Source organism: Acromyrmex echinatior, chromosome 1 (genome assembly GCF_024713525.1).
Source record: "Acromyrmex echinatior isolate Ae372 chromosome 1, ASM2471352v2, whole genome shotgun sequence".
NCBI lineage: Eukaryota > Metazoa > Arthropoda > Insecta > Hymenoptera > Formicidae > Acromyrmex > Acromyrmex echinatior.
Window position 1 is genome coordinate 7,621,657 of NC_141852.1, and position 25,902 is coordinate 7,647,558.

A 25,902-nucleotide genomic window follows, 5' to 3' on the forward strand; every position below is an offset into this window, starting at 1 on the left:
GTCGATTCAGTTATTTCGAAGATATCAAAAAATGGCTCGATGACTAGATCACCTGAAAGAACCTGAATTTTTCTACCGCGGAATCCATTTGTTACTCGAAAAATAGGAAACGGTTGTAGCTTTCGATAGACAATATTGTGAATAAAATATCAGGTACCTTTTTGATGAAATAAATATGAATTTTTGTAGCAAAAAACAACGAGAATTAATTCAAGGGGTCACTTAATAGGTAACTAGGAACCGCGGCAAGCACAAATATAAATATAAAACATAGCTATATTGTAATTTCTCTCTGCATATCTCTTTGACTGATTTCTTATTCGATTTAGAACCAAACAAATGTTATCATAGCCAATCCAATCCAATGGCGCAACATCCCAAGTTGGAACCAGGCCTACTTCTCGTACGTATGCTTATCGTGTGCAAATTGTACATAGAAAGCACGAGCGTAGCGTAGTAGATAGCGCACAAGACTACTACCAGAGATGGTCAGACGATCAGAGATCCCGGGTTCGCGATTCTAGGCATTCAAGAAGTTTTTCACGCGCTCATAATTCCTCTTCGATGGTCTGGCAAATCACCAAGAGTATCTATTGTCAAGAAAACCTCTTAAAAACTGCTGTAAACCGCCGAAACCGGCGTAAAATTGTCCCATGTGTCTCTGTTATCAGAGCCATCAACATTATATTTGCAGTCTCTATAATGAAAATGACTTAATTATTATGCGAAAATGGTTAAATTTTAGTTAAAAATAGACAACTAAAAAACAAAGTAGAAAAATGTTTTTAATATGCTGCAAAATTTAGTTTTATAATTAAAATTATATATAAACTATTATAAAAACAAGAATATTGTTTCTTATTTAAATATAATAAAAATATTTATTATATACATTAGTTCTCGATATTTCTTCTTAGTGATTTTGGTAAAATGTTTTCATCAGAAAATCTTTTCATTTTTGCGTTATTACTATATTATTACTATAATAATCTATATACATACAACCTTCTTTTTTACTGACTTATTATTGTGCATAACTTTATTTTATATGCAAATCATTACATATTATCGCATCTTATATGAAATATACAATTTTTTATCATATGTATATATACAGATAAATTTATAAATAATATTTGACCGCATTCAATATAAGTTTGAATGTTTCAAAAACTTATCATTTACATCAGTTGCATTGAAAACCAAATTTTGTAAAATTTACAAGTTTCTGTGTATTATATTTTTGGGAATATACATTTTATATATATATATATATATATATATGTATATGTGTGTGTGTGTGTATGTGTGTGTGTGTATGTGTGTGTAAGGTGTATGTGTTGTGTGCATATATATAAAATATAGATACATATTTTTTTATATCTCTATTAAACAAGTCTGGATGAATCCTGAAACGAGAGAAGTAACATCTAGGAGATCGCGGTTCACGTCAAATTAACATTAAAGATATACTGAAGATATTCCGAGATTCTTTCTTTCCCCTTTAGAATTTCTTCGCGACAGTCGTAACTGCTTTACTCCCGGGTGCGCTTTGCGGCACGAGACGAACAGTTATCAGCGATAGATCGAGCATTTTACGCTGGTATTTCTTGTGAAACACCATAGCGGCAGATTGCGTCTTAAACACAATGGTCGCATTACCTTCGCCCATGCGTATATTCTATAACACGAAGAATAGAGAAAATACTGGTTATTAAATTATCTACTGGTTATTATTATAGTATATATCGTTTATTTAAAATAAGCATAAACTTAAGTAAAAAAAATATAGTTTTTATATAGTTTTTAAACTGAATGAATCTTGAACGTGTTTTATATACATTTCAGCTGTATTTTTTTTATATACATTTTCGAAATAAAATACAGAATGAAGAGTCAGTATGTATAGAGTTCAAGTGTACGATTTTAATGATTATTTTATAGAATTTGTGGATGTTTTTCATTACATTAACTGTATTACGATAAAAAATTTATATGCTTTGTTAATTTTTCAAATTTCTTAATTACATTTTATACGTGGAGAAGAAAATAATACTGAGAAAATGATATAAATGTAATTATACACACACACAAATTATATAAAATTATATATAGTAAAATTAATAATTTCAATATAATATATATAATATATATAATTACATAATTTTTATATATATATATATATATATATATATATATATATTCAATATATTGGAATCAGAATTTTGATATCAAATATATTAAACATCATGTGTATGTAATACATAAAATATGTAAAAAAAAATATATCATTAATATTATAAAAGTATTTTCTTTTCCAAATAATTACATAGGAACATTTATATATCCCAATATTATATAGATATTATACTATTTTCTAATGAAACTGTTAAAAAAATATAATTGTTGCATCATGTCAGAAACTTAACGGAATAAGTTTGATATTTATATTTTGATATTAATAACTCGATATAAAACAAATGCTTTATAAAATAAAGAAATATTAATGTATTATAAAAAATAAAATACTTATTTCTAATACATATTTCTTTGGAATAAATGTAATTATAATACATATCTTTGGAATTTACAATAGTAAATTAAAAACTAAAAGGATAATAGATCAACATAATATATTTGGAATAACAGTCTAAATTTGTAAATTGTTTATGATGAAATGATATCTCGTCTCTCTTTTATGTCTACAATGTTTGATCGAATAAAATGTTTTCTATATAGAAACATCTATATAAAGAAAATATATAAATCATAAATAAAAATAAATCATGGCCCTTTAGAAATAAATTTAAGAGAAGTAAATCTTGAGAGACAAACATAAACTTAAACATAAACCTTTTTCGTAAAAATAAAAGAAGCGTATGAAACATGCATGATAAGTAATGGGAACTAATACAAGTAAATGTGCCAAGTGAATATTTTTTATGTAAATATAGTCACCTCAATAGTTCCGATGGCTTGACACATACGTCTGATTTGGGCCTCAGACGTGCTCGCGGCCAAGTTTTCTAATTTAACTGTGTTTGTCTTTATTTCAGGTAATTTTTTCGCTTGTATTGCAGATTTCTGCAGCACAATTCGCTGAGAATTTTGCTGCGCACTTGTAGCTTTTTGGATGTAGACATTCGCATTATCATTGATCACGGTTTTCTGCAGACCACTCGGTGCTTTATGTCCCATTACTCTCTGATTAATGATTGATGCTTTTGAACCGACAACCGTTGATTTTTGTAATGCATTACTCTGATTCTGCAAAATTTTCTGAGTCTGTATAACCTGCACATTAGATATTTTCTGCTGTAATCCCTGATTTTTTTGTAGATTGGAGACAGTTTTTTGTATCGTGGTGGCGACTTTTTGCGAATTTAATAGAGGTTTCTGTATCACAACTCTTCTCATGCCAGATGGTTGTACTACTTGTCTCGTTTGTACAATATCAATAGCTTGATTGGTCACTTGTCCGGAATTATTTTTTGAGCCACTCGTTTCTGATAAATCGTTGGTTTGTATCGTTCTGATAATTCGCATATTAGATGGTCTGTCTGCTGCCTATAACAAAAACACATATTTTAGAAAAATGTTACGCAGAAGATGACTCTTAATCATTTTATTTAAAAAATATATTAATAATATAAAGATAATTTTAATTTTAATATATATATATATATATATATATATATATATGCATTTCTTAAATAAAAAAAAATTTTTTCAATTTAAAAAATTTAATTTGAACTTTAAAATTTTTAAACTCTAATCTGAAGGAAATAAAAGAAACAAAATTTATTGAAAAAGTACATTTTATTAAAACATAAGGAATATGTGTACAATGATCTTTAATTGTTTACAATAAAGAATCACGATATTTTATTTAAAAATATCATTATAATTAGTAATAAATATTTACATATAATTATAATTAGTAATAAATATTTAAAATATGCATTTTCTTTTATTAATAATTGAATGTGCAATAATAATACAATTCTGATAGAATTTAAGTCTGTTACAACCTGTTCACTTTTCATATGTACATAAAAATATCTATATATGCATAATTCAAAAAGTACTATACTATCACAGGATCATTTATATTCTTGTTAGCTATATTTAATTTATATTGATGCAAAAATAAGAATTTGTTGTTCTTTTTAAAATCTTTTTTTAGACATATATCCACGCATGTACACAAAACTTGCGCACCATACGCATATATATATCTGTACACTCAAGAGAAAAAGATATACTTTGTACAATTCTATAATCGACATCTCATTAACATATTGCTTAGCATTAGAAAATCAATCAATACTAATGAATGTAACATAATAATGTAATTAATGTTGTACCTCTGTGTTTTGTGTATTGACAGGACGACTGCGTCCTTTAGTAATAGTAGGACGAATTTTAACAGTGTCGTTTACAAGTCCCATCAGCGTCGACACAGACTTTGTTTCTTGCTGAATATTTTCATTTGCTGAAAGATTTCAGTTATATTAAGTTATATTTGTGATCGATAACAAATAGAAAAGGGATATTCTTATATAATATTAGATGCTTTCCAGCAACATACACAAGCAACACTCTGTAACATATTATACGATTCTATGCTTTCCAACTATGACACAAGTTGACACAAACGTACACATCTAAAACTTATGCTCGACTATCATCATTTTATATCACTTCGCGAGTACCAAACAGTGTTTCATCAAGATCAAGAAATTCAAGAAATCTTGTCTTGCTTTTGTCTTAAATCAAGATCAGACCAAAACAAGAAATTGGAAATTGATTTCAAGACAAGACAAGAAATTGTTATCAAGACCAAGATTTCTTGACAATAAGTCATTTCTTGAAATTTCTTGAATTTCCGTGACAGTTTTTATTTTTAATACTTTATTATTTTATAATAATATTTTATTATTTTATTTCTGATTTGAAAAGTTTTGAATAAGTTAGGTTTCAACATTTTCAATTATATTTATTGGTATTTATAACAGGTTATATAATATAGAAATGTATATTCATACATTTTCATTAAATAGCAAAATAGCATATGAGCAGAGTGTAAATCGATTAATGAAAAAGTGAAGTCCCTGATCTAACCAAATTAAATTAAACTCACCGATACATCCTTGTTGTGCCAGATATTATTAACTTTTACATTTATATAAAGAAATATATATATATATATAATCAATATTGTGAGATTACTTGCAAAAGTATATTATGTATAAATATTTGCGTACTTCTATTAATAGTATTAATTAAATCAGGAATGATTAAAATATATAGTAATTATAATAATAATTATTATATCTAATAATCTCAGGAATCTAATAATCTAAAATAGTTACATTTGACAGTAACCTCATGATAATTAAAAATGATAATTTGAGAAATATTTTAAATCTTTATTAATAGATTTGTGCATAATAGACGTTATAGGTACACTTTTAAAACATGAATTTAAACATGAATTTACATAGTAAACTACGAGACGACTCGACATTCAATTTGTACTTATGTTTTCTTATTATCTCTTACGACATAGTCAAAGAACCACAAGGGCCCTGCTTAAAAATCAAGAAATTTCAAGAAATTCAAGATTCTTGAATTCAAGACAAGAAATATTCAATGTCAAGAAATGGTCAAGATAAGAAAAACGAAATTTCTTATCTTGAAAATCAATACAAGACAAGAAATGCTCTTTAAGATAAAAAATCTTGTCTTGATGAAACACCTATACCAAATTTTTATATTTCATTAATTTTTTTGGGTGTAATACTCCACAATAAAAAATATTAAGATTACATTCGGTTATAAGTATACAAGACCTTATTTTATTTCACTTTAATGGTAAAATAAAAGTTTCAGTTAGTTCAAGTATACTGTGTTTTACTCTGTCACAAGAGTGTACAACTGTGCTCCCTTGCTGTAAAGTATATACACAATAATTACATAATATAGAAATAATAATACAATTTACCTGCAATAGTATTCGAATCGATCTTCGTATCTTCATTTTGCTTCTCTATCGCGGCCATTTTACGTCTATTCTCTTTCTCGCGTAGTAACTTTTCCCGAAGACGTTTTTGTTCCTCCATTTTTTTGCGATACTCTTGCATTTCTGGATCATTATCTTCGTCCTGAGATTATAGTTTTGCATTTGGAATTTATTGTTTCGAGAGACATTGCTTGTAGAATGAGAAATTTACCTTATCAACAACGGTTTCACCAGCTGTATGTACTCTTCGCACCTCTTGAAGATTTCTGTTGGGCGGTTTATTGCGTTTCGGACTCAATTCTCGCGGTCCTTTATCCGAAGATTCAGAGATCCTCTTTTGTGGAGGTCTGTTTACTCCACGAGATGCGAAATTCGTCGATCTAGTTTTTTGATCATAAGAATCACCACGATACACATTCGGTGGTGTTCTGTTTCTCTGTACATGATCATTTCTTGTTCGTAGCGGTAAATCTCTTTCTCGATAACTCTGGTGAGATCCTCTGTGATCCTTATACCAAGATAAAACGAATGAATATAAGAAATAGGCAAAATAACATAAATATCACTTGAAAATTATATTTACCTCTTGATAATTGTCCCTTTGATCCCACTGACTTTCCGATTTAAATTTACTATCGTTGTAACTACTTTCGCGAGAATAATTATTATCTGAAGGATAATGCTTACTCGGGCTCATATTTTGAGATCTTTGAGGTCTATTTTCTTGCCACACGTCAGAAAAATATGCATATGGATCCTATATGATAATAATGTAATTTAATAATTTTAAGTTTGATTTATTAATTTTTGTTATGTTACGCAATTACTTACGTCACTTTTATTTTGTTGATAGTTCTGTTGATATTGCGATGAACCTTGTTGAGATTGAGGGTAGGGCCCTTGATTCTGATATAGTGAAAGAGGTTGTGGAAATTGTCCGCTATGAGAAACTTGCGATTGAACTTGCTGATTAGAATCCCATGCAAGTCGAGCTAAATACATTTATCATAAAAGAGGAACACAATTAAAGATACTATATAAAAGAGAATAATAATGGATTCCTGACAATTCAAATAAATAAATAAATAAACGAGTATTAAGAGTCAGGCGTAGAAATTATTGCGCAAACTAGTCAATTAATAAAATAATTTTAATACAATTTTAATATTTACAAAACAATACAGAACATCTAGATCCGTAATATTCTAATTTATTTATAACTCGAGGTTTCTCTCCCTTTACTGTCTTTTAATCAGATCAGTTGATATTGTACAGTACGCAATTGACTTTCATAATAAAATTTACAGCGTACGAATTTGCAGCATCTCAAAAATATGTTCAATAGATATCTTACGTAAATTTTTTCGAATATTTCTTTCTTACTATTATTGATTTAAAATTATATTGTATAGTAAACTTGGCAGTTTGATGACGCACTGATTTGGACGAAACATATGTGAGGCGATGTGCGTATAATAACAAGATTTGTACCTTTTAAATTTTCGATCGCAAAAATTTGACTATACCGCGTTCATGAAGAGGACCATGATCCGCGCAGATCGTGATCGTGTTGCGGAACTTGGACGCGTTACTCAATGCCACATGCGTTATTGTTGTACACTTGGATAGTCCAAGTGTATGATAATAAATCGCAATCTGCGCGAATCGTTTTTACGGTCGTTTTTTCCGTGAACGCGGTATATAATTCTTATTCATTGTAATTATTGTAAGACATAATATTTCATATTAATCATTTTTTGTTATATATGTATTATACGGAAAAAATTATTCAATTGGCGTTGAATTGTATAATGTACTGAAGAGGACTCGAATCATGGATCAAAACGTATTATTAATTGTCATATATTGTTTGTTAAATAAATTAATGTACACATACTAATATTCTGTGTTAGCTCTTAAAGGCACTCTATTTATTGATTTATTTCAGAGCCTATAATTTTCTTACATTATTTAAAAATACTAATCAATTGCACAATTAAATGCAATACATAATTAATGTACAATAAAAGAACTTACCGTCGTTTCCAGGTTGAACAGTGCCTCTAAAATGAGGGTTGATTAGAATCTTGTGGCCTGGAGGCAAAGACACACTGTGTGATACATTAGATACCGACTGTTGTGGTACCGGTGGCATCGTATTATTAAATTGGCTATTGGGTACTTGATCGGGATGATAACCAGCCCTTGCGTCGTATACACTCCGACCTTCGAATTGTGATTCTTGGAACGGCGGCAGTCTGTTTTCGAAGGGCGGCTGACTAGGCATTTGCGGTACAGATGGCAGATTTTGCATGGGTGGGCCTTGGGAGGGTTGCTGGCGTGGGAATCCCTGCATAGGCGGCATCGGCAGATTTCCTCCCGGTGGCAGCATATTCGGATTCCCAGGCGGCAGTATGTTCGGATTGCCGAGAAGTGAGACTCCGCCCGAATTGCTTTGCAGTAAAGGTCCTTGATTATTCTGTATCGGCCGATTCTCTTGCATGATACCGACTGGATTTGAGAACGGTGGTTGCATCGATGAATGATACGGTGGCTGATTGGGTGGACAATTGTAACCCGGTCCCTGCATAGATCCTACCGTCAAGGGACCTCTGGGTCCGTACTCGGGCAGTCTTGGACGTGGTCCTAGGGGGCTCTGGAACTGTCCGGGATTGAACTGCGGCCTGTTCTCCGCGAATTGCGCCGGCGGCCCTTGCATCGGGCCATTCAGGCCAAAGGGCTGTTGAAAGGATTGTTGTGGATTAGCTTGTTGGTATATTATCTGTTGATTTTGCATGTTACTTAATACGCCCAGAAGACATGATGGTCTGGTCTCTATTAATGGCGGTCTACACACAGACGGCTGATTTTCAAAACTCGGTCGTGCCGTACCAAATCTGCGAAGTGAAAAGTATTATCTTAAAACATTTAAACGAAAGAGAAACATAAGCAGGGCACACAGATAATATTGTTTCCTTTCATTTTCTTATTTACTTAATTATTATTTTCATTGATTACAAAGATTACCGTTTATTATTAAAACCAAATGTTACCTTGAATTAAAGTTTCCAGTTTGTACGTTAAATCTTCCTCTACTTCCTCTTGCTCCACGACCCCGTCCTCTTCCTCTGAACGATGTTCTGGATGGTTCCGATGTGAGGATATTCTCTAATGTATCCGGAATATCATTGTTCATCCTTTGAGAAATCATTGTACGCTCGTTTTGAAATCTGTTTCGCCTTTCCTTCGCCTCTTCGCAGTCGTCGTCTTCCATTCCTTGCCCGTTGCCGATGTACATGCTCTTCTGCACGTTTTTCTGCAACTTCTCGCGCAGATCGCCCATGCCGATGTTATTAGAAACGTTAATGCTATTGGACTCCAAATTTCTGTTGGACTGAGGCAACGCCTCGTGTTCATTCGCATACTCGGCATTCTCATCTTGCTCATAATACGACGACGACTGTGTCTCCGGATGCTCTCCATCTTTATAGAAACCGTTATCGCTACGTTTATCAGTATTGCCTCTACTAAACTCTATATTTTCGTCTTCAGCATCTAAGTCGTCGAGCGCGTCCGTGACTCCTAAGTCCAGTACATCATCTGTTTCCTCTTCTCCCTTATAGCTATTCTGCTGCTCGGGGAATCAAATTGCCAGATATTTGTAATGTAACAAAATTTAACCATGTAATGTAGTTATATAATCTATATATCATTAACATATCTAAAGTTGTGCGTATATCCTCCATTCTCTTTTCGTGAAACATAAACGTATTGGTATAAATACTATAAATATATACATTTGCACAAGTTAGAATTCCGTAATGTCTTTATATAATAATTCGACACATGTAAAATGTAATTTGCGACTTCTATTTTCTTAAAGGTTTTGTCTTTGGCCTACTACCCTATTAACATATTCAGGAGAAGCATGCTCTTACGATAATAATGAAACATAAGTCTCATAAGGACCAATGATAGCGGCAAGTCCAAGTACACAGCAGCGAAAAACATGAATGTATGCGGCATGATATATTATCGATAAAAGAAAAATGTAATGCGTAATAAATCGTATTGTATAATAATCAAATATAATCTTTACGTAATAGAATTTTGTTTACGCTTCATAGACAAGATTTGTATATAGCAGTGCAATATAATATAATTCACCTTGATTCTTGATGTGTACTCACATACACAGTATACTCACATACATAGTTATACAGTAGAATTTAGGCACACAATTTTTAAAGTTTATTCTTTCCAAATTTCAGCATAACGAGATAATGTGAGAGTCACAACGTATTTATTTAAAAACATATTCTTATAAAACTAATGTAATATGTTACATCAGCTATAATCGAATACATATAAGTTATTTTTATTATATTCAATAAACTCTAACATTAAATTAATATACGTTAAATATAACGTATAATGTTAATATACGAAATTATATAACTTTGATCATTATATGAAAACATTCAATCAGCTCAGAATATATTGTATTGCATCGACTAAATTATTTTTCATAGTATCTATTTTATCAGATGAATTAAGATATTTAATCCTTACAATACAAGGTACTATTTGGTGCCTCATCCGTCCAAATATAGGTCATTAGAATCCGTTCGTTTTTTTTCATCTATTCAAAATGATTCAGAAAATCTCTAAAAAAAAATCTCTAAAAAATTTACTAACATACTTTCAACTTTTTAGAATAAATATTGAAACTTCATTTTGGAAAATAATAAAATGTAGCATAATGAATAATTTATAATTAGCGAAAGACTCAAAGAAATTTGCACGAATAGGAATCGCTCGGTCACTAGTGACTCGACCTTATACGGTAAGGGTTAACATTAAGAATCGCGGTACAATTCGTATTGAAATTGTAGGTAATAATTTTTAAACAATCACCATGTTACAGGAAATCAAGACAAAGTTGATAAGATTATACTATTGGAATGGCTTAATGTAAAAATTCACATCATAAAATGTCTTTATACAATACATGTATGTAATTTATTTAGATACAAGTATTTCTTTTATTAATTTTTGAATTTTAAAATGAAATAAAAGTTTATTCCCAAAGAAAATTGTTTATTATAAAATATTAATGCTCTGGCTAAATGAAAAACTAAATAATATTTTGTTTTTTATACAAGGCTTTTTATATAATGCAGCTATATAATTTATATTTAGTATTTCACATTAAACCATTCAAGGTAACAAACTCTTTTAAGGAATAAAGAGAATAATCATAGAAATTTACATTAGCAATTAACACACATAAGATATTATGTAAATTGTATTATATAATTGTATTATATCATAAATCAATTGTCGTTTGAATGAAATTACGAACATTGCTGACGTTTTCTGTTCAATTTGTCGATATCGCTTAATGTTCACAATTTATAAAAGTTACAATCGCACAACAGGTAAAATAAATACATATAGCATTGATATTATTAGATTAATATCTTTTAGTACATTAATTGTTAAAAATATATAGAAATTTGCATTGTATCAGAAATATTTTAAAATAAACATAAATATCTCAAGCTATTATGTATACGAAAAACATTTTTCATATATGTATAATAAACCAATGTAATTTATTAGTTTTATAACATCTAATATCAATTTATCTAATAACAATTTATCAGCAGCTATTTGTATTTTTTCTACCCACATGACTTTTTAGCTATTCATTGATACAAATTACGTGCTTACATCAAGCATATATTTTTCGCGTAACTGTAGTGACAATTTTCACAAGTATTTATATCTAGATAAAAAAGATGCCTTGTATATATTGAAATATTAAACAATAAAATATCAAACTTAGTTATATATCCGCGTTAAGGGAAATAAATACAAATATATACAGAGTAATAAATACAAATATATTCGCGTGTAAAATAGGTATTTCCAAACGGAAAATATCTATTTATAATTATTGAAAAAATATTTAGCACAACAGATATTGTATATATATGGCATACATGAGTACTTTTACATATGTTAAACTAGATATGTATAACAATTAATATTATATATTACGCATTTTAAAGTTTTGGATTTATCGTATACGATAGAAAAATACATGAGAAAGAATCAAGTTTTTTTTCCTAGTACAATCAACGGATGTCAATATAATTGATATTCACATATGACATCTGTATTGCAATCTCAATTCTTTAACTTATGCATAAAATGCATTAAAATGTTGACAGGTAACGATATAATATTACATAAAATATACATATATAAATTATAAGTATCGACATATAATTATTATATAAAATTAAAGAATTTTAGGCTTTGTAAACAATCAGTCAACTTCTGTATTGGATACACTGTACTGGAATCCCTTATAAGAAACATCAGAGTATTTTCAGTGAAAAACAGAAACATTGTTAGTTTATTTTTTAATCCTCTATAACGCAATATAATTTTGAAATTATATCATCATATTTATATTTATCATATTTATATTTTTTAAGTTTTATTTCATATTTTTATTATAATTGAATATAATATTTTATTGATGCATTATGCTGCATTGCAATATTGTTACCTAAAAGTCTATTTACAGTGGATTTTTTACAAAAAATGAGGATAGCTCATTAGCCAATTTTTTTCTGATAAAAAGAGACATAAAGTATTAGGAGGTAAAAGTTTTTAAAATATAATGTTCAAAATACAATATATATATATATTTTTGCTTAATTTTTAACTTCAAATGCGAATTGTTTTATGGACTTCCACATACTTAACATATAAGTAAAACTATGTTACATATGTATATGCAAGTGTTGTACTCTACTATGAAAAACTTCAAAATCATAAATCATTTTTTAGAATAAAATATTAAAAAAATTAAAAATTAATTGTTAATTCATATCTCAAAATCAATATTTGTTTCATATTTTTTTCCAAATATAAAAAGATCTATAGTTATAGAGGATTAACATTATTTGTTCGGTTAGCGACAATGAATAATAATATTTGTAAAAATTACTTTCGGCATAAATTAACTTAACGAAAGCAACACAAATAAAGATTAAAAAATAAGATAATTTCTAGATTGAGGTATCATCGTGTATAAAGAAGACAAAAACCATCATAATTAAGAGAGCCGAATATATCGAGCGTAAAATTTCATTTCCGACTGAAGAACGGAACAATATGCTTACCCTTTCTAATTCATAGTCATCTGCTAGGAGAGCCTCCTCCTCGTCATTACCCAGATCGTATTCTTCATCCCCGAGATCTTCATCTAGCAAGGTATCATCACTAAAAGAATCAACAAAATGTTTTTTTGAGAGAAAATGTAATTACAAGAGTGTTAACGGAAAAGAAAAATCTCTGGTCTCCAAAGTGACAACAATTTACGTCATTGTTAGAAGCGTTAGCAATTCTAACCTGCTTATTTCGAACGAGAATTCGCGATCGCGACAATTCGGAGCAATCGTTTTCTAGTTACAGTTTTAATAGAAAATTACACGAAAATAAAATTCCAAAATTAATTATGTGATATTCTGGAACAAGAAATGAAAATACTTACTGCTCCGACATCGTAAATTACGCTTCTCAATATTCGTAAAGTAGAACGGAATCAAGGAGCATTAATGAGCTTTAAGGGGTTCAAACCGAGACGTAGCAAGATGTCAAGGTGGACCAAATCACAAAATCGAAGACTCCTTTGACCTCTTTTGCACCGAGCATTTAATACGCGTATTAACTAGTAACTTTCTATTAAATTATCTCAATTTCAGCAATGTATTTAAAGAATGATGTACTAAATTGATATATGCGTCAAATGATTAATTAAATATTTATATCGTATATATGTTTAGGTGTAGCGTCGAAATTAAAGCTTGCGGTACACAATGCTTATTTTTCTGCTGGATTGCTAACCGGATTAGAATCTTGCCACTATTGGCTGCGATGCTGTCAGTGCCGGCCAATACGATGGCAAGATTCTAATCTGGCTAGCAATCCTACAGAAAAACAAGCATCGTGTGCCGCTGGCTTAAGATAATTCAATAGAAAGTTATTAATTATAATAAACGTATCAAATGTGATGTAAACTAGGCCAAAGGCACGCTTCTATTCTGCGTAATTTGTAGATATAGTACAGACACGAACCACGTCTACTTTCGATAGTTTTAATGCTACGATTTTATTAACGTATCACAAAAATAGATGTGATATAGATATATTACGGCATCTAGATCTAAAAGTATAATCCAATCAGCGCAAAGAAAACTTCCAACAATTGCAAAATAAACATTCTGCTGAACGCAGCCATTCACAATCGCAGAAAAAAAAATTCACTAGGGTATTCATAATTTAATTGATTAATACCTTACTAGGTATTAATCAATTAAATTATGAATACTTAATTGAATTTGCTCACTTTTGTAATTTTCACCTCATTTGAAGATACTCAATCAATCCTCAGAGCTCTGATTGAACAATTCGTTATTTACTATTGCCTGTGCCTATTGTGTTTAAACCTTAATAACTGCAGAATTGTGATTGGTCACGCTGTTCCATTCCGCTGTAAATATCCAGATCTAAAATGCTGATTGGATGATCTAAAAGAATACATCAATAACAACGAGCGCTTACTCACAACTGTTAAGTTTGCTGAATGCCATTGTTGTGTGATTAGCCTATTTTACACCGAGAGTTCGAGTCAGAATGTGATAAAAATTAACCAACTGCAATCGAGCATTTCCCTGTTACAGTCGAATGACAAACAGTTGGTTAGTTCTTATTAAGGCTTAAACACAATAGGCACAGGGAACAGGGAATAACGAGCTGTCCAATCAGAACTCTGTGATATAATATCGAACTTCAGAGCTCTGATTGGACAGCTCGTTATTCTCTGTTGTCTGTGCCTATTGCCTGTGCCTATTGTGTTTAAGCCTTTACATTCCCTCGGTGTAAACTAGTTGATTGACATCCACTTGAGAGGGCAGTAGCGCGCAAAGCATTTTGTGGTTATAGGAAAAAGGCCCTCATGTCCCTTCTTTGGTTTCTCTCTAATTTGAGCTAACGCATGTGAATACTGAACGGATTTCTGTACTTGAATATTTTCAATTAGATATATTTTTAAGTTTTGGAAGTTCATCTTAAGAACTAGTTCGATAGCGGATTCTTTGTCGTAGATACTGATCGAGTAGTTAAAACGGACATGGCTTCGACTAAGGTCGACTGGGGGCAATGCGCCGATGAACAGGATAAATTGGCGTCGAAGGTAAAACGGGATTGTTGCGGATGCGCTACAACGGTGTAAGCGTGATTCTTTTGATGTTTACGATATCCATTTCATGAATCCATCACATGGAATCACTATTGTTGACGGTTTCACGACTCGCTATTAGATAACTTAGATTTATAACTTTTTTGTTTTTATTTTTTTCTGTTATAACTTATATGGTTGATCTGTTTTTCGTTTGTTGAAACACGCTATGCCAGAAAAAAAGAAAATAATGTAAGCTTCAGTTGGAACCATCATGTCAAACTGATGTAGCAAGTACATTGATTATATATCTCGTGTATAGGTGACAAGTTTGAACTTGGATAAACCGAACTCAACGTCTATCCCTGCTCCAACTGTGAAAGATGGAGATTCCAAGAGTGATGACGATACGTCAGAAGAACAGATCTCACCAGCAGAGAAGTCGCTCCTACAAAAGATCATAAGGAAAGGATTAGTGGAGACAACGAAGGATATAGAGATTCAAAGACAAGACCCAAATTCTCCGTTATACAGTGTCAAAACCTTTGATGCACTTCATCTGTAAATAATTATATACATATATTCATTTCAATTACTTTTAATTATTACAAGGAGATCTGATTGAAATCAATGCTGTCTAGTATTTGTAATTCTGAGCATTGACTTAACATATATTAGAGTTTATGCTTATGTATATTGTCTTCTTTTTCTTCATTAAGAAAAAGAAAGATAATAGACACTGATACATTATACCGATGCCCAAATTTATAGATTGAACAGCAATGATTTAGATCCATCGATTTTAATCATTACTACTATTGGATACTTTCTATTTGGCGACACAAGTTGACACGAGCATGATTCTTTATAGTATTCAATGAATAATGAAGATAAAACGAAACTAATGTTGACTTGTGTCATCAATTGAAAAGCCTAGTATTTGTGACATAATTTAATATGATGACATATATATGTATATAAATTACAAATATTTCTTATTTTACATATAGCAAACCTGCCTTGTTAAAAGGGGTTTATGCTTTGGGATTCAATGCACCTTCTAGAATTCAAGAAACTGCTTTACCTACTTTACTCGCTGATCCGTAAGTATTTACTAGAATTATTATTTATTTTTGATATTCTTGACTTTTCTTAAGGGAAGACAACTTTCAAACTTGCTTGAAATTTTTTTTAGACCACAAAATATGATCGCACAATCTCAGTCTGGTACGGGTAAGACAGCTGCGTTTGTACTTGCCATGTTGAGTCGGGTAGATGTTACGAAGGAGTATCCACAGGTACTTTGTTTGTCACCAACTTATGAACTAGCGATCCAAACCGGCGAAGTAGCGGCAAAGATGTCGCGCTTCTGTCCTGAGATAAAAATAAAGTACGCTGTAAGAGGAGAAGAAAGTAATATATCATTCTCTCGTGCAATTTGAATTGCCTATTAAAATAAATGATTCTCTAGAATTAATATTGCTTTAACTGTTTCAGTAAGTCGTGGTTCGAAGATTAGTGAACATATTATTATAGGAACTCCAGGTAAAGTATTGGATTGGGGACAAAAGTTCAAATTCTTCGATTTAAGCAAAATATCTGTATTTGTATTGGACGAAGCTGACGTTATGATTGCTACGCAAGGCCATCAAGATCAGTGTATCCGTATTCACAAGTAATTTTTCCGAAATGTTTATGTGATCGAATATGTTTATATTTTGTGCAAAATATTACTTATATTTATTTCATGAATAGATTACTGCCACGTGCATGTCAAATGATGTTCTTCTCTGCGACATACGAGCCGGAAGTAATGAACTTTGCAGAGATTATAGTCAGTAATCCGCTAATAATACGGTTGTTAAGGGAAGAAGAAAGTTTAGATAATATCAAACAATACTATATTAGATGCAAAAATGTAGACGAAAAATACACAGCTATCACTAATATTTATGGCGTGATTACTATTGGACAAGCGATTATTTTTTGTCATGTAAGATCGGTTGTATAAAATATTAATTAAATCCTATAGAACTTTATAATAAAGTATATCACTTATTTTTAGACGAAGAAAACAGCTAGTTGGTTGGCAGGAAAAATGACAAAAGATGGACATGCGGTTGCAATATTATCTGGTGACTTGACAGTGGAACAAAGAATTTCTGTGCTGGATAGATTTAGAGCAGGACTCGAGAAAGTTCTCATCACTACAAATGTTTTAGCTAGAGGTAAATACAAAGAAAGGACTTCACCTATTTTTATACTTTATGGATTTTGAATTTGTTGCGTAATAAGAGTTGCCTCACATACTTTCCATAATAGTAACCATAAAACGTAAAAAATAGCTGAAAAATCAGAGCTGAATTTTTTTTACAATTGATTGTGATTGGCTAATTCCGATATATCTTATGATTACTTATAGAAAGTATGTGCAGGAGTTCTAATAAAATTTAATTTTTAGCAATAAAATGAAAAATTATTGTTAGAGGCTCAAATGTTTCATATACATTCTCTAAGTCGATGCTGTTCAGAGATATCTCTGAAGCATTGAACACATTGATACATTTTAGAAAAAAAATATTTCATAAAATATTATTTTTTTTTGTAACCAGACCTTAATACATTTATGTACTAAATAATGAAATAAATTAATTGATTTAAAGAAAATACATAGGTGCTTTAAAAAAAATTATGCAATTTGTAATATGCAATTACATTAATTTTGAAAAATAACTATGTATTTTATACAAATTATTCCATTATTTTATGTTTAAAAGTGATAAAATATAGTAATCAAAAAATCAATAATTTATGACATATTTTATATTTCATGTTAAAATATAAAATATTTTGTAAAAACTATTGATTTTTAATAATTCTATCTTCTATTTTTATGCGCAGAATAGAGGAATGTAAAAATGTTACGTAAAAAATCATTCAATTCCATTAAAAAATGGCGATAACATCAATCTTTATATGATTTCGAAAAAATGATTTGTTGATTTTGGCAGCCATTTTTTTTAGCAATAATAGTATATATTATTCTCTTAATGATCAGTATGCAATTCATTACAATATGATAGTCCCAAAATTGACAGGAAAAATTGTTTAATATATGACACGTACACGCATACAGAGTGATCATTATTTTAATAATTTTGATGATCGTTATTTTAACAATTTTGGGACACTCCTTAAAGTTTTTCATTATCTCTATGATTTTTTCTGACAAAATTGTAACAAATTTTTTTCTTTTACCTTTCCTCTTATAAACATCTTTTCTATTTGAAATGCGATAATTCAGCTAAAAACAATCATTTTTTACTCATCCGGAATTTGTTCTAAGCAAAAAGACATACGGAAATTGGTTTTATACAGTATAAAATTTGAAGATGTTTCAACAAAGTTATGAAAAAAAAAACAAAGAAATTTTTTAGGAGGGATGCTTTCATTAAAAAAAAAATGACTCGTGCAAAAGCAAATAATTCAGTCGATAAATTTTATTTTTGATTCGGTCAAAGCTCTTAACACATAGAAACAATTTAGGAACAGGAATCTCACGTTAATCCGAATGAAATATATGTTATCTTTTGAAATATTAAAAAAAAAAATGGAAAAAGTTCCCATTTAAAAATCATATTAAATTTTAAAATCCCAGTGATACGAGTTAATATTGTTCAAAAAGTCAGAAAAAATTCTGGTGTTATTTTTAGAAGATAATTTTAGGAAGATGTCCTGAAAAAATTTCGAATATTGTTAAGATATCGATCACCACACACACACACACACACACACACACACACACACACACACACACACACACACACACACACACACACACACACACACACACACACACACACACACACACACACACACACACACACACACACACACACACACACAGTTTATAAACTTTTATCTGTATAATAAAACAATATGTTGATAATAATGTACAATGTTTTTGGCAGGCATCGATGTAGAACAGGTAACGATAGTAGTCAATTTCGATTTGCCAATGGATCAAAATCGGCAAGCCGATTGCGAAACATACTTACACAGAATCGGAAGAACGGGACGATTCGGCAAGTCAGGGATCGCCATTAATTTAATCGACTCGGATCACGCGATGGAATTGTGCCGAACTATAGAAAAACACTTTGGCAAGAAGATCCATTATCTCGATGCAGAAGATGCAGATGAAATCGAGAAAATCGGAGCCTAGGTTAATATGGCTTTCTATCATGGATATATCTAGGCTTTAATATACTATTTTTTAAAGCGGACTTCTCTTTGTATTTTGAATATAAAATGAGATATTTCTTTTCCAACTATATAACTGTACACTACAAAACCGCTTGTCTACTGTCTTATTTTTTCTTCCGCATCCATGTTTGATATATTTCATTGGATCAAAATAAGATTTAAAATTGAAAATATTTTTATGTTGCATATATTGACTGCACGCATACGCTGTTTATTCAATTAATTTAAAAAATTCTGTCTCACTTTAAACTTCGTTTGTTAAAGAAAAACTTGCGGAATATTTTTTTCCGACTGTATAATTTTATTTATAATCAAAACTCGATTCAGTCAAGTACATCGAGTAAAACAATTCATGCAACAGGGTTATGTTATTATAAAAATTTAAACAGGGATATTTCATATATGTAATATAATAGGGAACCAACAGAAAAGCATAATATAAGAATATTTTTTTATTACGTTTGTCTCTTTAAGTAATCGCGCGAGATATAATTTGATCAGCCTGAATATCTTCTTAAATGTTTATAATTTCAGAAAATAGCAGTTTTAAGCTCTACGAACGTATTCTGAAAATATAAATGTCAATAAATAGATATTTAAGATGATCACGGTGGAATAGGCCTCGAATAAGATGGTAATGTAGTAGCAAATTCCTTATATTGTGATTAAATATTATTTCGGCATATTTATATTAGTTTGAATAATTGTTTAAAAATGACAAACACAATATAATGTAATACCATATATTTATATCTATTCTAATAAAAATTTTCGCTCTATCCTTATCAATCTTATTAATCATTTACTTTTACTTACCACAATCTATCTAACAATGTTAAGTATGGAAAGGAGAGGTAAATTATAATTTTAACACACATTTATTCAGACCGAAAATAAATTTAACAATTGCAAAATCATCAAAGCCTAAATAATTAACCTTCCACAATTAATACGCGCACATTCATTTTTACATTTGCATCTTTAATGAATATTATAACTAGGAAATTGTATAAAATGTTGAATAAACTACTCATTTTTATAACTATATTTATGAAACAATGTAAACCTGGAATATTGGGAATACAACGATGAATAGAATTCAAGAATTGTTATTGTTATAAATTGGTTGAATTTGTCAATTCATCGTAATTCTACATTCTGTATAAACACGTTAACAAGTTCGTCTCATGTAGTGAATTTTTTACATTATTAAATGCATTTGTATTTGAAATATTTACGCATCGCATTTATTTATGCATCGCACAAATTAAACGAAATAAATCGAGTGATCTCCGTATAGATTCATAACATTACAGATTCGTAAAACAAAAAAAAAGTGGAAACGGCGTTTCATAAAAATAGCTTCATACTACGCGAGTGATATTTTATCGCCTGTAATGTTTCGAAGTACAAATTGTACGAGATAGTACGGATATCTATTTTATTCTGTTTGAACAGAATCTATGTTTAAAATTTTTTAAACAATATAGCATAGTACAATCGCGTTTCATTACAAACAAGAGTGTAACTCATGGGCTGTGTCTTTATCTCAGTCTTTGTGTTGCACTTTTTACATCATGCCGCCCATACCGCCCATTCCACCCATACCACCCATACCGCCCATCGGTGGTTGGGGTTCCTCCTTGGGTATCTCGGTGACGACCGCTTCTGCCGTTGTCAACAACGATGCCACACCAGCAGCGTCCGTAAGTGCTGTTCGTACGACTTTCGTGGGATCGATGATGCCCTTTTCGATCATGTCGACGTACTCGTTATTAAGGGCATCGTAACCGAGCTTGCCCTCACTTACTTTGGCTACTACCACGCTGGCATCAACGCCGGCGTTCTGCGCGATCTGCAAGCATGGCATACGCAAAGCATTCGCCACGATCTTGATTCCAGTTTCTTGATCGCCGTTCACAGCCTTAAGCTGTTGTAATATTGGTATGCATCTCAACAATGCGGTGCCACCTGTAAAAAATTAATGTTATATTTAACAATTTAATATATATTTAAGTATGTGAGCTACGCGAAAACAAGCTGATGAAAATAAAACTTCACCTCCAGGAACGATTCCTTCTTCGACAGCGGCGCGAGTGGCGTTGAGCGCATCATGTACACGGTCTTTCTTTTCGTTAACTTCCACTTCACTGCTTCCACCAACTCTCAAGACGGCGACGCCTGACGCTAACCTCGCTAGACGTTCCTGCAACTTCTCTTTTTCATAATCGGATGTGGTGTTTTCAATTTGATCCCTGATTTGATCGGCTCTTCTATCGATATCAGATTTTTTTCCCTTGCCTTTTAAGATGAGAGTATCGTCTTTTGTAATGATGACTTCTCCCACCTGGCCCAAGTCGCTTAGCTAGAGAAAAAAAGTATTACATTCGTTAAAGTGTGACTGATGAATGCGCTAGATAACTTAGTAGTAGAATAGTTGCCTATAAACTAATAAGTTCGGGTTTGATTCCCAGTCCTGCCATTACTTAACTCTATTATTTAAGTAGAAAAGATATTATTCCATTATTAAGAAATTAGAAATTACACAAGTTCTAAATCTAAATAAGGTCAAAGTTACTTGTGAAATCAATTTTAACTGGAGTAATGTGATTCCGTATGAGAACGAAACTCAACAAGTTAGCAAGTCTCAAATTCAAATCCCAACTTTTATCTCATATGCCTAAATTTATAAAAAGTTTAATGGAGAGTTGAAGTTATGAAGAAGTATAAAATAAATAAGTAATCCTTTTTGAAAACAATAAAATGATACTATTCATTCATACTATTCAATCAAGCTACTATTGGATGATTAGATTGGATAGATACCTGGACATCTTCTAATTTGATGAGATTGGCGTCATCACCGAATACAATGCCACCGGTGGATATTGCCATATCTTGAAGAGTGGCCTTCCTATTGTCACCAAAACCGGGAGCTTTAACCGCAGCCACTTGTAGCCCAATTTTCAAACGATTAACAACGAGAGTCGATAAAGCTTCCCCATCCACATCCTCGGCGATTATGACAAGAGGTTTACGTTGTGAATTTGCCAATTCCAAAGCGGGTATGATAGTTTGAACGGAAGAGATCTTTTTCTCGCTAAAGAGAAGGAGCGCGTCTTGGAACTCGACTTTGGCTCCTTTACTGGAGTTGATGAAGTATGGAGAAATGTAACCTCTGTCGAACTTCAGCCCCTCTATGACCTCAAGTTCGTCGATGAGCGTTTTGCCATCTTTCACAGTGATCACACCTTCCTTCCCGACCTTCTTCATAGCGTCCGAGATCAAGTCGCCGACGGCTTTGTCGCCGTTAGCGGATATTGTTGCCACTTGGGCGATTTCTTCGGGTGTCGTGACAGGTTTGCTCAGAGTTTTCAATTCATCTTTGACTTTGTCTACTGCTAACATTACACCTACAAAATCGTAAATTGTTTAATGTTATCTCACAAAAATTCATATTTTCATATTTCATAAAAATATTATAGTAATGTATATAGATTGTTCCTTGATTTATCTTGAAGCTTAGATCAAAGTTCAACATTTCCTAAACCCTCCAAGATATATATATATATATATATTTATTTAAAAAGTGAAAAAGATTAAGTATAAAAAATAAAGTTTCCCAGAAAAGAGGAAAAATTGTTTTTGACAGAAACTTATTAACTAATCAAGTAATATTATAGGATTAGATTGTCATCTAATTGACTACGATGTTCACTATCAGCACCACCGCCAATACAGTGGCAAGATTTTAATCAAACTAGCAATCCAGCAAGAAAACAAACATATTGTGTCACCAGTTTAAGTTAGTTCGCTTTTGATAATTGACATCAACGAAATACTATTAAAGATGGCCTGTCCTGGGCAAATTTTCGTGACAATCAATGGGATCTCAGGATAATTAAAGAACAATTCCATTATTGACAATTGATATAAATCATATATACATATATATATATATATGTCTATGAATCCAATAAATTATAAATTAATATATCAGTTTCTTACTCTTATGTCCAATTTTCTCACTTCCAGATAAGTTACGGATAATTATTATTATTATCCATAACTAGTATTAATATACTTATCTCTATATGGAGATATCTCCATATCTATAGGAGATATCTCCATTGTATTCTAGAAAATATCTCTTGAATAAAATTGTCTAGAGATGAAGAAATTGGACATTAATCACTTAAATTTTAGAAGTCACGTGAACTCCCATGCGACTGACCACTTTTAATAGTATCATGTCGGTGTAATTGATGATTATCTAACTAATTTAAATTAATAATTATAAAATCATGTCATTTGAAGTAAGAAAAAAATATAAAAATGAACTGTTTATTGTATAAATTGATACACTTACCTCGTCTGATTTCTACGGGATTGGCACCTTTACTGATTTTTTCAAATCCTTCTTTGGCTATTGCTCTAGCTAATATGGTTGCAGTAGTGGTACCATCTCCAGCTTCCTCATTAGTATTATTAGCTACATCCTGTACCAACTTAGCTCCGATATTTTGAAACTTGTCTTTTAGTTCAATGCCCTTTGCCACAGTCACGCCATCCTTTGTGATTTTTGGGCTTCCCCAACTCTGCTCCAGAATAACGTTACGTCCTTTAGGACCCATCGTTACAGCAACGGCATCTGCTAAAATATCTACACCTTGCAACATCAAGGCACGAACTTCAGCCCCAAAACGTACATCTTTGGCATAAGTACGTGCCTGCAACTGGCGCAGAGCAGCTCCTCTCAATACAGTAGGTAATCTATGCATCTGTAAAAAAAATACATAATGTATGTCAGTTAAGGATAATTTATTTTTCACTAATATGCTTAATCCTAATTTCTGATGCAATCATTAATAACATTGATTCATCATTAAACACATTGGGTTCTCACAGATTCCCTATCTGCCATTATTTCAAACAAAAAAAATATATTCGAAAACATATATATGTGTGTGTGTTTTATATATACTTTTTTATGCAATATAAATACAAGAACAGACCTCTCTAACAATTATTAGGTTAACATAATTAATGGCATGCACACCCAACGCTGCGTTTTATGAATGATAATAAAATGCAAAAATAAAAAATATTAAAAATTCTAAATTTAGCTCTTTCATCAAATTTCTCTGCATTACTTGTAGATGCAAATATTTCGCAATTTAACGAAACAAATTTCGTTGAACACTAAAGAAGTTGCATGAAGAGCGATTTATCATGAATAACCGAAGTCAATACTCCTCGATAGTGAGAATTACTTTACTCCGAAAACACGGTTATGTAAACGTCCCGCATGGCGTGGCGATCAAAGGTTAACGTTTAACAGAAATTATCGCGGAATCTGACTAAAAATCGTTCGATTAAACGCATACTTTCTCTCGCTCAAATTGGTTGTGAAGAAAAGAATAAGTAATATTCCACCGAATGATCGCGAAGAGATCGAGGGCGAATGATATACCCGACCGGCTAAAAATTCGTCCCGGCGAAGTTTCTCGAATTTCCCGGAGAAGCACGTGGCACGAATTCGCGGCTCAATCGCTTCACCTTTGATCCTTAGGAGAAATTCTTTGATGAACGATCGATGATCGGTGTTGGAAGCTGAGGGTGCCGAAAATCGATAATGGCGTGATCGAACCGCAAACGTTGTCTTCGCTGATAAAAGACGAGTGGAATGAGCGCAGGATGAGAAGACGAAGAACGTGCGATATCACATGGATGTAGTGATCGGGCGGGAGGGGAGGAGGGATTTTTCACGCATGCGCGACGGTGACTATCAGTAGCGTATCACATCGTATACGATTACCCTCGATTCTCGTACAAACAACAATTCTTCCGCTGCAAAGGACTTAATCGATCGATCGTTACATTGGAACTGACCAATTGTATTTGCTGTCTAGTAGAATTGACCAATCACGGTTGACACTTAATCGACCAATAAAATTAATCGGAGTTGGTGATTACCGGCCCAAAGTGCCGCGTAAGCCGTAAAGTTGTCACGTGCGCATGTTCTAGAAAATACGGCGACTCCGAGCAATTCCGCATAATGCAAATGATGCAATCGGCCGACCGTTGACGATCACCTTTTTTTCCTTCTTCCATTATGCCATCTTTGCATAGATATATGTGGAGATGATTACCAAGTTACAATTTCGACCAAGTTCGTTCAGAATGCAATAAAGAATTTCATTATAATATACCACAAGTACACGTAGAATCATTCTACAGTAAGCCATTGTACGTACTTATAAGCTTATTGAACCCCAAGTTGTAAGAAATTTAATTCCCATAATATTATACGCCCTCCAAATTTACAAATAAGTATTAGGCGATTTTACAT

The 25,902-nt window shown here is 31.5% G+C and overlaps 3 protein-coding genes across 4 annotated transcripts; 1 reads left to right on the forward strand and 2 right to left on the reverse strand.

The window, feature by feature from the left end:
• Positions 1 to 1,006: 1,006 nt before the first annotated feature.
• On the reverse strand, positions 1,007 to 13,886 carry LOC105151176 (uncharacterized). The gene is made up of 11 exons (XM_011064730.2): positions 13,599 to 13,886; positions 13,228 to 13,327; positions 9,079 to 9,656; positions 8,063 to 8,922; positions 6,857 to 7,017; positions 6,609 to 6,782; positions 6,237 to 6,533; positions 6,008 to 6,167; positions 4,368 to 4,495; positions 2,959 to 3,567; positions 1,007 to 1,681 (listed from the first exon to the last, which is right to left on the reverse strand). The coding sequence occupies exons 1-11, from the start codon at positions 13,607 to 13,609 to the stop codon at positions 1,505 to 1,507; spliced, it is 3,255 nt and encodes a 1,084-aa protein (XP_011063032.2). The 5' UTR covers positions 13,610 to 13,886; the 3' UTR covers positions 1,007 to 1,504.
• A 1,158-nt stretch (positions 13,887 to 15,044) lies between these two features.
• Dbp80 (putative ATP-dependent RNA helicase Dbp80) lies at positions 15,045 to 20,335 on the forward strand. 2 transcript variants are annotated; one of them, XM_011064729.2, is made up of 8 exons: positions 15,045 to 15,334; positions 15,607 to 15,845; positions 16,295 to 16,387; positions 16,480 to 16,697; positions 16,782 to 16,959; positions 17,040 to 17,277; positions 17,350 to 17,512; positions 19,256 to 20,335. In XM_011064729.2, exons 1-8 carry the CDS (start codon positions 15,320 to 15,322, stop codon positions 19,507 to 19,509), a joined length of 1,398 nt encoding a protein of 465 aa, XP_011063031.1. In that variant the 5' UTR covers positions 15,045 to 15,319; the 3' UTR covers positions 19,510 to 20,335. The 2 variants fall into 2 exon arrangements, with proteins under 2 accessions (XP_011063031.1, XP_011063029.1); XM_011064727.2 differs by having other exon boundaries at positions 15,045 to 15,299.
• Positions 20,336 to 20,409: 74 nt separating this feature from the next.
• On the reverse strand, positions 20,410 to 25,313 carry LOC105151174 (Heat shock protein 60A). Its single transcript, XM_011064726.2, has 5 exons — positions 25,110 to 25,313; positions 23,920 to 24,331; positions 22,377 to 22,963; positions 21,612 to 21,915; positions 20,410 to 21,521 (listed from the first exon to the last, which is right to left on the reverse strand). The coding sequence occupies exons 2-5, from the start codon at positions 24,329 to 24,331 to the stop codon at positions 21,121 to 21,123; spliced, it is 1,704 nt and encodes a 567-aa protein (XP_011063028.1). The 5' UTR covers positions 25,110 to 25,313; the 3' UTR covers positions 20,410 to 21,120.
• Positions 25,314 to 25,902: the final 589 nt, after the last annotated feature.